General features: G+C 48.3%; 2 protein-coding genes across 4 annotated transcripts in view; one reads left to right on the top strand and one right to left on the bottom strand.

Moving 5' to 3' along the window:
• Positions 1-1,299: 1,299 nt before the first annotated feature.
• Positions 1,300-9,892, bottom strand: KLF6 (KLF transcription factor 6). 2 transcript variants are annotated; one of them, XM_017654979.3, is made up of 4 exons: positions 9,602-9,892; positions 6,297-6,870; positions 4,791-4,914; positions 1,300-4,330 (listed from the first exon to the last, which is right to left on the bottom strand). In XM_017654979.3, exons 1-4 carry the CDS (start codon positions 9,701-9,703, stop codon positions 4,279-4,281), a joined length of 852 nt encoding a protein of 283 aa, XP_017510468.1. In that variant the 5' UTR covers positions 9,704-9,892; the 3' UTR covers positions 1,300-4,278. The 2 variants fall into 2 exon arrangements, with proteins under 2 accessions (XP_017510468.1, XP_036850930.1); XM_036995035.2 differs by lacking the exon at positions 4,791-4,914.
• Positions 9,893-9,908: 16 nt separating this feature from the next.
• The window catches only part of LOC140847885 (uncharacterized), a 28,430-nt gene continuing 26,778 nt past the window's right edge, over positions 9,909-11,560 (top strand). For both annotated transcript variants that reach the window (XM_073229471.1, XM_073229472.1), the window contains exon 1: positions 9,909-10,610. In XM_073229471.1, the coding sequence (XP_073085572.1) occupies positions 9,961-10,610 (650 nt within the window). In that variant the 5' untranslated portion in view covers positions 9,909-9,960. The remainder of the gene's footprint in view (positions 10,611-11,560) is intronic.

Below are 11,560 nucleotides of genomic sequence, written 5' to 3'. Positions count from 1 at the left end.
AATACTGTTGTTTTACAGCTGATTCCTGCACAACAGGCCTCCTAACAGCCTTATTTGAACATAACTGAGCTGTTCGGCATAGTCTTTGCATGACAAAGTGGTCAAGTCTTACTAGTAGCTGAGAATGCATTATCCAGCCTTTATTTAGATGTACAGTCAGGACAATCCAACTATTAGTCATCTTGGCATGTGCTTCAGAACACAACACACCCATGAGTCCTGGCGAAAACTGCATCTGCTTCCTGCTCCCTCCCACACTACAGCTCCTTTGGAGCTGATATTGCTGGTATTTTTACTATAGCTCAAGAAAGAAAATTACTTAACATGCCTAATCTAGGGGTGCATTTGAACTTCCTCTCCCCAGTGATAAAATTAAAAGCAACTAGTGTAAACTCTGCATGTGTAGCAAAATGAAGATGTGCTGTGAAGAAACATAGTGAGCCCTCCAGCAGCTGAAAACCGAGAACTTCCTTTAGGTTAAGCTCATTCCTACGGAAATTTCCATCACCGATATCCCCTTCTAGAAGACACTTTGGTTTACCCCATCACAGTGATTTTACTGGTCAGCTTCATATCTGAAAAGGAAAGTGTAGATGGACCAATTGCTACTGATCACACAGTAAAAGTGAGACTAAGATCTAAAGCCACTAACATGAAAATTTCTAAAAAACCAAAAGCTAATGTATTTTCTAACAAGCTCTACATTTAATGGATCCCATTGCCCCACCCCCCTCCCCAAAGATACAGTCATCTGGTGATCATGTAAACAATCCTTTACTTTCTGCCGTTTTATGGAGCTAACCAGTTAAGTCGGGATGCTCAAAGGTTTGCCTGCTGTCCCTGTCAGTCACCTTCCTCAGCGACATCTCAGCCAGGTGTGTGGGCCAGGTCAGAGGAGGCTGGCTCGGCTCTAGGTGTTTCACTGAACAGGACTGCTGGAGCCCGTGGGCATGTCGGGGTCATTGCGGCTTCCTGTGCAGAGGCTTCTGCAGTGTTTTCCCCTGACTGAAGTGATAGGAGGATAAAACACAGCAAGTGTTTCCCTACTGTGACCCAAAGCCTGGTGGTTGCTTCTATCAGTTTCCAGAGAAGAGAATTAAACACATTTCAGGGGAGCAACATCAGGCTCCTCTTTCTGCATTAGGTCCCAGACCAGGCTGTGAAGCTGGAAGGGAAGGGAGGCAGGCAAGCAACTCTCAGTTTTGCACACGTAAGATTTCCAAAGGAGGAGCCAGGCTGATTAACAACAGGCACCTGTTTCAACACCTCCCCGGCCACACAAAAACACCAGACTCAAGATGCTGATAAGAATTCTTTTATGTTATTCGAATAAAAAATACATTCATACAGAAATATAACAATCTTGCAAAAAACAATTTCAAATAAAATCTTGTAAAACAAAATTTTACAAAAATCTTACAAAGATTCTTTAGATAACAGGGTGCTTCAAAAAAAAAAAAAGAAATTTCACTAATAGAAATTTTTTTTTTTAATGTCAAGCAAAAAGTTTCTGCTTGATTGAGGCTCAGTTATCACCTGAACAGAATGTAATTCCTTATGTACTTGCTTATTATGAAAATTACAGGCATTGACATATGGCACCCAGCCCCACCCCATCAAATAACTCCATGGTGTTTCGTAAGTGAGACAAGCCAGTGCAAGTCTTTTTTCTTCTTCTTTTTTGTCTTTTGTTTACCTTCTTGCTTAATGGAATTGGTTATGGCTAAGCATACAGCAGGGCCAGACAAGGAGTTTCCCAAAATCCAGCAAATGAAGTGCCTGGATTTGGAATTGCCAAAAGAAAAGTGCATTTCCCCCCTCAGCAAAATGAAATGTGTTCTTTAGGTAAGTGTATTCATCAGCCCAGATAAAAAACCGGTCATGTGAGCTTTCATCATTGCTCATTTCCAGGAAGAGCAAACAAAATACCAGCCCAGCCAGACTCATATGTGCATACACACACACACACACACACACACACACACACACACACACACACACACAAATGTATATGTATGTATATATCTTTATATATATGTATATATAAAGAAAAGATCCACACCCACCAGCCAGCAGCTGGATGAAATATCAACTGTCCATGCTGCCATATGCCAATTCGGGGAAATTACTTGTTGGAAAAACTGGAAGAATCTATGTGCTGGAAAAAATAGCTTCATCTGCATAAAAAGCATTCTAAAAAAGAATCCCTGTGTTTAGCTTACTGTTAGGTTAGATCTTCTAATAAGGCTGAAATTCAGAATCAAAACCATAGTGTGTCCGAGGCCAATTAGTGGGCTAGTATTCTGTTCGTGCCACTTTGGAATGGCCAAAAGGTGCCCTATCCCAGACCTGCCAATAATGAGGAGGAAAGTCAGCAGTCTGGAATAGATCTGATGCCAAGAGTCCATAGCAAATCATTAAATTAAAGATAAAGCTTTTATAAAAGTTATGGTTTTCATTTTTACCTCCTTTATGGCCATTTTGAAATTTCTTCACAGGCTGTGGAATTTTCTAGCTAAACATTCTACGTTCTCCTTAAAAAAATATTTATATATTATCTATATATATGTATATATACACACACACACACACACACACATACACATACTATACACACAAATATACATACACAAGAATTCTGCCCACTTTTTAAAAAAAGTAATATACTTTCTGTATTACCAACAGATAGCTAGATATGGAAGCTTGTGCCTTTTAAGCAAATACATTAACATTGTTTTTTATACTTCTGTATTTTTAATATGTGTGAAAACATTACATATTAAATACAGCCGGTGTGTGATCTATACAATTGTTGTGCAAAGTCTATTTGACAGTCTCACGGTGGCAGAAATGGTCCAATTTTCCAATTATCGATGTGTTCTCCACTTTAACACTGACAGTCAAGTTGTCTAAAATACCAAGTAAATACTGACTTGTTTGGGGAGTTTTCACCTCTTTGTCTTTGTGAAAGAGGACCTTAAGGATATTTTTTTATGTATTATACATCGATACAGTACAATACCAGGTGAGAAAAGAGCCTTAATAAAGCGTGCATCACCCATACCCCTGTATGAGACCCCCACATAAGGGGCCACTTGCATAAGGCACCATTATTAAGATCTACAGTGCATTAACAGCTAGAAAACCAGAAATTAGTCCTCAAGGCATAAATAAGAGAAACTTAGCTGCATGAGAAAACAGTTTCTAAGCTTTAGTGGTTTTATCCACCCAACTGAGAACAATTTTAGGTTTTAGTCTAATGTAACATTAGACTAGCAATTCCCAACCCCAGCATTCTTCACACCCAACGTGTGTCCAATGTCTTCAAAGGGCATCACGAGATTCTCCAAAAAGGTAATTCAAATTCAGAATCATTTAAAAAATAATCCTATGCTGCACAATGCCTTTCTGGAAGCGGAGTGTTACCAAATTGAAGGGGGGTAAGGATTGTGTATTGCCAGGCCCAGATGGCTAGGGAATCACTGAATCTGACCAATCATATCTTAGCTGCTCAGTAACCAGAATCAAAATTGTAGTCCTGATTTAAAAATGGAAAAGCAGATAGTTCCCCAGACCATGCATTACTTTTGTCTTATAAGGAAAAGTTATCCACGTGTTATATTTGTAAATACACAGCTTATACAATGGGTAACATGAGCTCTGTTGTAGCAAGTCGAACAAGCTACTTGACACATTGCACGTTTCAGAGCTGCACCGGACACTACAGTCCTCTCACAGGGGAAGGGCCCCCCACCCCACACACACCCCTAGCCACTCCGTGGTCCTGACCGCCCACTCCCGCCCTCCATGTGTCCCTTTTTTTTTTTCCTAAGGCGCAGACCCCACCCCCCAGGAAATGACTGGTAGTCATCTCATCTCATGGCATATTCCTCACACACAAAACATTCAAACTACATGTTTTCATTCCTTGCAGTCTTCCTACCACAGGGACAAGACTGCTGCTTCACACAGTCCATGACAGATCTTCCACACACTCAGCCAGCAGCGTTCTCTGCACACATGCTCACGGCAAAGGCTTAGGGACCACGCAGAAGACAGGTACCAGTGGCGAGTTCAGAGCCACCCAAACACCACACACCACGGATGCTTTGCTGCTTCTGACATGACTCTCTTCGCCCTCGAAAGACCTTCCAAGTAGGGGTCCCAGAGGCCACTCGGCAGGGTGCAAATGGCATGCTTTGGCTGGAACACGCACCCTCCTTCCACGGCCGTCTCAGCCCGGAAGCCTTTTCAGCCCGAAGGATCCTCTCTGCTCCCTCAGAGGTGCCTCTTCATGTGTAGGGCCAGGTGGTCGGACCTGGAGAAACACCTGCAGAGCAAATCAGCATCAAAGCAGTTAGGTCTCCAGCCTGCTGGGGTGACAGGCCTCCTGCCTGCACAGCCCCACCTAAATCTCTAGAAGGGAAAGTAGGACCCCTTGGGTTACCAAGATCCATGCTTAGTGGCAGGGCATTCCCACTGATAGGAATATAAATGAGGGAGGGCTTCAAGCAGCTCTTTGGAGAATTTCACCTGACCTTACTGCCCAGTCTTCGAATTTGAGAACTAGTGAAAGCCAATCTCCAGACAGTGTGAGACATCATTTCACTTCCATGCACCAGGACACAGTGCTTCCTAACTTGGACAATTGGCATAATAGAGATCTGTGTGAAGTCTGGGGCTGGAAAGAAATGCCAACGCAGGAGAGAAAATGCCTGTCTCCCTTCGGGCTCACCATAGGCCTGTTCCCTCAGGATGACATTCCCGCGCCCCACGCATCACACACGTACCTGTCACAGTGCGAACATTTAAAAGGCTTGGCACCAGTGTGCTTTCTGAAGTGTCTGGTTAACTCATCACTTCTTGCAAAACGCCATTCACACCCTTCCCATGAGCATCTGTAAGGCTTCTCTCCTGGGAAGAGAGCGCACAAGCACACGATTTCACCGGCAGGGAAAGTGTGCTGCAAACTGGCAGCAACAGACAAAAGTCACCTCATTAGCAAGGCCTGGTGGCCCAGGAATTCATAATAGACCTCAATTAGGGATGTTGCTGGCACCCCCAAGATGACAAGCACGATCTCTTTCCTGACCTCACCTGGGGCCTCAGGTGCTGGGGAAAGGACCAGGCTCAGTCAAGCCGCAGGACCGCAGTCTGAGCTAAGTTGACAGTACAACTGCTCAGACTGGAGAAATACTTCCGAGGTGATGAGTCTGCCCACTGGACCCACAGCCATGGTGAGGGCAGGCTTTTATTGCTCTCTCCATGGAAACCGATTCTCTCAGCACTTATTTGCTCACTCACTTCCCTGTGGAACAAGGCTTTGCAGTTTCCTCCGGGAAACTACATTTCTCCGCAACTGAGGTCATGGGTTTCTGGGAAACCCCATTCCAAGGCCTTCAGAGCACTTCCCAAATGATGACCAAGTGACTGAGTCAGCCTCCTCCCCTGCTCAGATTAGAAATATGAATCCACTAGAAATGGTACCTGAGGAAACAAAGGATTTTGCCACAGCCAACCCTGGAGTGTGCTGTCAGGACTGAAGGGGGTGGCTCCAGGACCCCAAGCCATTCTGGGCCCCTGGATTGCGGGCTCAGAGGTCATCTCTCATACTTGGGAAGATGAGAGTTTGTGTGGCTTGGGCTCTAAAATCTCTTCCAGATCTATAATTTCTGCGATTTTTCACCAGTTACCCTAGAGTACCTACCACAGGACTTTTAAATGGAACTTTCATTTAGGCTGTGGTATCTCACCAAGAAGTTGTTTTGGTTTTGTTTTTTTAACTGGTATCAGAGAACAGAGGCCGCCTGATACATAGACAAGTTCTCAGACTGATCAATACTGCTTGTCTGGAGTCCATCGGTCAAGCTCAGTCCTCACACTGTCACCAACATGGGTGCACCACAATGCCTACCCACCCTCTCTCCTGACCCTTGAGTTTCATTTCAGGAAATCAGAGGCAATGCCACGTAACAGTAGGCATGGACACTGTAGGCCAGGCACAATGGGCCCTGATGACCTGGATAGTTGGAGTGGGTGGGGGATTGAGTACAGACAAGAGTGGGATTTACCTCGTTTGTTTAATCAGAAAGTGTCACCCATTCATGAGGCACCCAAGTCCAGTCTTTGAGCTCCTGCTCTGCCCTCCCCAGAGACCCGACTCTCTTAGGGAAAGAAGGAAGAAGTGCGGACAGTCTGCTCTGACAGCCTCCTGTGAAGCCCCAGCCCTCCCAGGGCTGGTGCGATTTAGTGGTGCCCACCAGCAGCCCACCTCCCAGGTGGCAGGAGAGACTCACCTGTGTGAGTGCGCTGATGTGCTTTCAAGTGGGAGCTTTTGGTGTAAACTTTTCTGCAGCCATTAAAGTGGCACCGATGGACCCTTCTGCGGCCATCTGGGGAGGCATCCCCGCTACCTTTGTCACCTGGCTTCCCCGCAGTCCCACTGCGTATCTTCCCAGGAGGGTGCGGTTCACTGGGCACACAGCCCCACAGGTGAGAAGGTTCCCTGCTCAGTTCTGGAGACGAAGGGGGTGTGGAGGTGACAGAGGAGCTCAGGGTCCCCGATGTGACTAAAGCTTCGCCGATAGGGTCGGAGGTAAACTTGGTGGTAGGCGAGAGTTCCTCGGAGCTGTCAGATGACTCGCTGCTCACGTCAGAGTTCAGGCTATTGGTCTCCAGGTTGTAACCACAGCTGGGGCTGTTCAGAGCATCCTCTGGGGGGCTGGAGGAAAGCGGCAAGTCCGAGTCCTCCTTTTTCTCCCGGGCCAGGATGATTTTGGTCCACAGATCTTCCTGGCTGTCGAATTTGATTTCTGAGGCTGACACATAGCAGGGTTCACTCTGGAGGTAACGCTCCAACTCCAGGCAGGTCTATGTGGAAGGAACCAGAGGAGGCATATGATTGTGATGATAAGCAAAAATGGAAGCGAAAGCACATTTCCAACAACATGCAGGAAGGAGTCAAGGGCAAGGATCTGCACCCTGTAACCAAAGTCCCCGTGTCTTTAGAAGAATAAGAGGACAGCTGTTTCTAGGAATGGGTATCGAGACAATAAAAACCAGAGGTGAGACCTCTCCTGGCTCCACAAATGGACTGATGGCCACAGTGACTAATGGTCACTAAGCCAGTTTTTGTTAGTTTCCAGTATTGACATTTCTAATGAGTTTCTGTAAACCACAGAGAAAACCAGCATCAGACCCACACCCCCCGGACAGGTTTAACCAGATTATCTGAAAGTCTCAAGAGCCATGTGTATTAAGGAATGTCCGCCATCCTTTCTCACACACAAGGCAGAAAGGCTGCCCTGTGTACAGTACAGTAGGTTCTGACATTGCATGGGTCTCCCTTCAGAGACACAGCTGACAGCAGAGGGTCACACTCAGCAAGCAGACACAGCTAGCTGATGGCTGTATTCAGGGACGTCAATGGAGCTGCAGAGAAACCATTTCCTGCACAGCTCAGACCTAGCAGGCCTTCAAAGAATGCCATTCTCAACTTTAGGGCCATGTGAGCACATAATTTTAATGACTTCCACAGTGGTCAGAGGAAAACAAGAGCTTCAACAACAGGAGTGTAGAAATAATTCCAGAATGGCCATCTGCTATTGTGAAGGATGCAGGAGGGGAAATTCCTCCCAGCCCTGCTGGGAGTCCCACAATGGACAAGAACTTTATCTACTGGCCAAGAGTACAACTGTATGAGTCATCACTCTAGTTCTTTCACGCAATGCCAAAGGAGACTTCCTTTTGAAATTCTGACCAGCAGCCAAGAAAGGACCCGGTTCACATATACATGCAGTGTGTCATGGACAGAGTGCCCCTCCCCAGCCCACAACCAACCTTTCAAGAAGCTACAACTGTCGAGAGACCAGCATCCCCTCTCCCCACCATCTCAAACTTTCTAGCCACTGGAAAAGAAAAACGGTAGGAAACATTTTAGGATTAAATTATGTCTGCCCTCATCTTTACTAGAATCAACTGCCTACATGTCCATATAAGGCTGTCTATACTACTGCAATCCTACAGATTTAAGTTTTTACAGCAAACTCTGCTTTTCTTAGCACATCATTTTCAGGACTAGCAGAGCCTACCCAAAGGGCCCATGCTTGCTTACTGAGCAATACGCCTGCAATCAAAATATAGCACATACCCTTCCCCTCCCCCCAACTAGTCGGTCACATAGCAAGCAAACGGGGCAAACAATCGTTATTTTCTGTCTACCCCTAAAACTAGACGTCTGAGTTACAGTGCATACGAGTGTTCTGAGACAGCAAGTATTATTGATGTTCCAAAGAAAACATAAAGCACATTTACTGAGATCTTGTTAAACTTTAATAATCTGGCTGATTTAAAATCTCCATTACAGTGATAGCACTGGGGACAGAAGGAAGCTCTCTGAGACTTTAAAAGCCTCTGAGGGCAACCGGGAGCTCAGCCTGGCTGTGGCCCAAATCCCAAATGCCCCAAGGAAACTACTTAGATCAATTTCAATCACGTCCTAGGGAGCAGCTCCTTTAGGAGGAAAGCGGGGGAGGGGATAGGAAGGCAGGAGAGGGCTGGGAACGACTAAATTGGCATGTGAAGGTTGCCACACTTTGCATTTCATTTCTCTTAAAAGCTTTCAAGGTTTTGAGACCCACAGAATGTATATGATCGGCTAATTCACTTTGTGACAAAAAGCAAAAACCACAGCCGGACTGAGAAACAACACCAAATCCTCCTTCTATCTTTTTAAAAACAATGGGACAAGTGTCAGAATCTCTGTCCCTTCAGGCAATCCTAAAGGGGAGGGGGGGTGGGGATTAAGTTTCTTAAATGTACTATGCCAAAAATTCCAGTTCCACTAAAAAATGCCAGAAACTGGGGCTCTTCTTCCCAAATTCAGACTTGAAGCAATTTGGGCAGGCTCATCGTCATATGACTGATAAGTCACTGGTTGTGCAAACATTGTTGGATTTTTTTTTTTTTTTTCTGGTCAACAAAAGAAGCAGGTTAGAAAAACCAGGCAGATTGAGGCAAATCTTAAGAATTCCAAAGAAGGAAGAGAAACTGAAATGGTCTGGGTAGGGGAAAGGAGCTGCTGGATGTTTCGCTGGGGAGTTTTTTAATTAAAAAAAAATTCTTTGTACAAACACCAAAAACAGCATAACAAAAACAAAATTTCTTAAAAAACAAAACAAAACCCCCCAAAATCTTGTCAGGCCTTCCAAGTTTCTGTGACAAGATCCAGCTCTGGAGTCTAGAGCTGGTACAAGCGGCAAACTTCCGCCAAGGGCTCGGGCCGGGCTTGGACCGCGGAGCTGGGGCTGCCCTCCGGAGGATGCAGTTCAGGAGCCCCAGAAAGGGGCGCCGACGCGCGGCTGCGCCCACGCAAATGACACCTCCGCTCCACGCTGGCAGAGGCCCCTTTAAAGTGCCTTTCGCCACCGCGAGCAAAGGACATGCGTTTTAAGGCCATTTCAATTAAAAAAATTTTTACCCAAACCATTAAAAAAAAAAGAAAAGAAAAAGAAATGCATCTCCAACCACACACCATCCGGTCCAGAGTGCATGCACTCCCTCCTCGGTGCGCAGGCACCTGGCACACGAGAGTCCTCTTTACCTGTTGCCAGTACTCCTCCAGGGAGGGCAGCGCCGAGAAGTACCCGGTCTCGTGCACAATCTGGAGTTCCTGGAAGATGCTGCACATGGGGAGCACATCCATGTCTGGGAGGACGGTGCAGCCCCACCGCGCGGGCGTAGGGGGTGTGCGGGCTGGTCGGGAGCGCGGCCGGGCCTGCGCGCCGGGGGAAGGTGCATGCACACGGGGCAGCGCGGGCGCCGCGGATTCGGGTCCTGGCGGAGCGGGGACGCGCCCGAGCCCACACAATATTTGCAAACAGCGAACTGACTGCAAACGTAACCCCTGCAAAACTTCCCTATTCAAGCTCGCTGCCAGCCCACCCCCCCACGCCCCACGTGATGCGCCGCGCCCGCCCCGCGCACCGCCCAATCACGCCGCGCCCGGCCCGGGGGCCGCGCGCCGATGATGTCAGCTGCTGCCAATGGTGGACGGCGGCTCACCGCGGCCCCGCCTGGCGTGACCGAGCCTCTCCATCACGGGCCTTGCCATTGGCGAAATTCGAACTCCAGGCTGTCCTGATTGGAGATACATCTCGCAGGCTATTTTTAGCAGGCTATATAAGGCGCTGGCCGCCGCGCGCCGGAGGAGTCGGCGCTGTGAGATGCGCGGCCGAGTGGCTCAGTTCGCAGTCGCCGGTGGGGAGCGGGGCTTTCTGTCCGCTGTCCGTCTGCCGGCGTGCTGCACCGGCCCCGGCCACCGCGGCACTGGACCCAGCTCCATCCTTTCCCCCGGACCCACCCCCCGTGCCCGGTTCCTTTCTTGTCCCCTGGAACCCCACCCGGTCACCAAGTCCCTGGACCTGTTTCCCGGACCCGGCTCCATCCCTGTCCCCCGGATCTGGGCCCCGGTCACTGCGGTCCCGGACCCGTGTCCCTGACCTCGGCCGCACCCCTGGACCCCGCGTGCCCGGCTGCGGACCTGTGCTGCGGTCACCTCAGGCCAGCAGTCCTTGTCCAGGCCCGGACCCCGTCTCCGCCTCCCCGCCAAGGTGTCCCCTGCTCTCCTTTGTCCCTCTGACTTCAGTCCTGGGACCACTCTGCTCCCCTCAGTTCGCCTCCATCCCGTTTTGGCCCCTCTTTTTGTCCTGCTTTCTTACCCTCTACCCTCTTCATACCGTCGTCTCCCCATTCCCCTTGCCTCACCTATCTTCTGCCTCCTCCATCCCTCTCCCTCTCCCGTTCCTTTATCCCCTTTTGTACCCCCTGTTCCCTTCCTTGCCCTTGTCCCCCTCTGCCTCTTTCCATCCCTTCTCTCTCCCCATCTCCCTCCATCCCCTCTCTCCCCTTTTGTGTTCCCCAGACCCCTTCTTTGCCCTCCATTCCACTCTGTCCCCAGGCCTACAGTATCTGAGACCCCAGGGGCTGCCCCACAGATATGGTGAGGGGCTGCAAGCCTAGCAGGTGGGGCATACAGAGGGTGGGGTTCAGAGTCACTGGGATGTGTTGTAGGTTAATCTGAGGTCCTTGGTTCAGTTTCCATCACAGGGTCTGAGGGACACACCTGAGTGCCCAAGTACCAGTCACCTGCAGGAAGGGGATCAGAAGGGCCTGGGAGATCGATATTGGATATGCTGGCTGTTAAGGGAGGGTATTTTAGGGTAAAGGGTATATTTCATACTCTGATTCTGTGGGAAATAATTTTGCCACAAAAAAGAGATGCCCTGCCATTACTGGTTCTCAGGCAGATCCTGGTACTAGAAAAGCATCCACACCACGTGTGTTCTTGCTACAGATGCAATTTCCAGACTCCAGTGGCTCCCAAACCTACAGAATCAGGAGCTATGTGGGAATGGGGTTGTCACAGCCATTGTGTTTGAATGAACCACCCCTCCCAGGTGAATCTGTTGCCCCCTAAAATTTGCAAACCAGGGGCTCTAGAATTTAAAATGTCCTTTTACTTGTTACCTTACCATGTAACAGCCCTCACTCTAAGAAAACG

Source organism: Manis javanica, chromosome 2, assembly GCF_040802235.1.
Source record: "Manis javanica isolate MJ-LG chromosome 2, MJ_LKY, whole genome shotgun sequence".
NCBI lineage: Eukaryota > Metazoa > Chordata > Mammalia > Pholidota > Manidae > Manis > Manis javanica.
Note: the sequence above shows the minus strand (reverse complement) of the source record. Positions and strands in the feature narration are given on the sequence as shown.

Excerpts from the sequence above, each read along its gene's own strand:
- KLF6 (XM_017654979.3), bottom strand. The coding sequence starts at position 9,703 with ATGGATGTGCTCCCCATGTGCAGCATCTTCCAGGAACTCCAGATTGTG. Across the intron at positions 6,871-9,601 it reads TGGAGGAGTACTGGCAACAG|ACCTGCCTGGAGTTGGAGCG; the intron begins GTAAAGAGGACT and ends CCTTCCACATAG. Across the intron at positions 4,331-4,790 it reads AAATGTTCGCACTGTGACAG|GTGTTTCTCCAGGTCCGACC; the intron begins GTACGTGTGTGA and ends TTTGCTCTGCAG.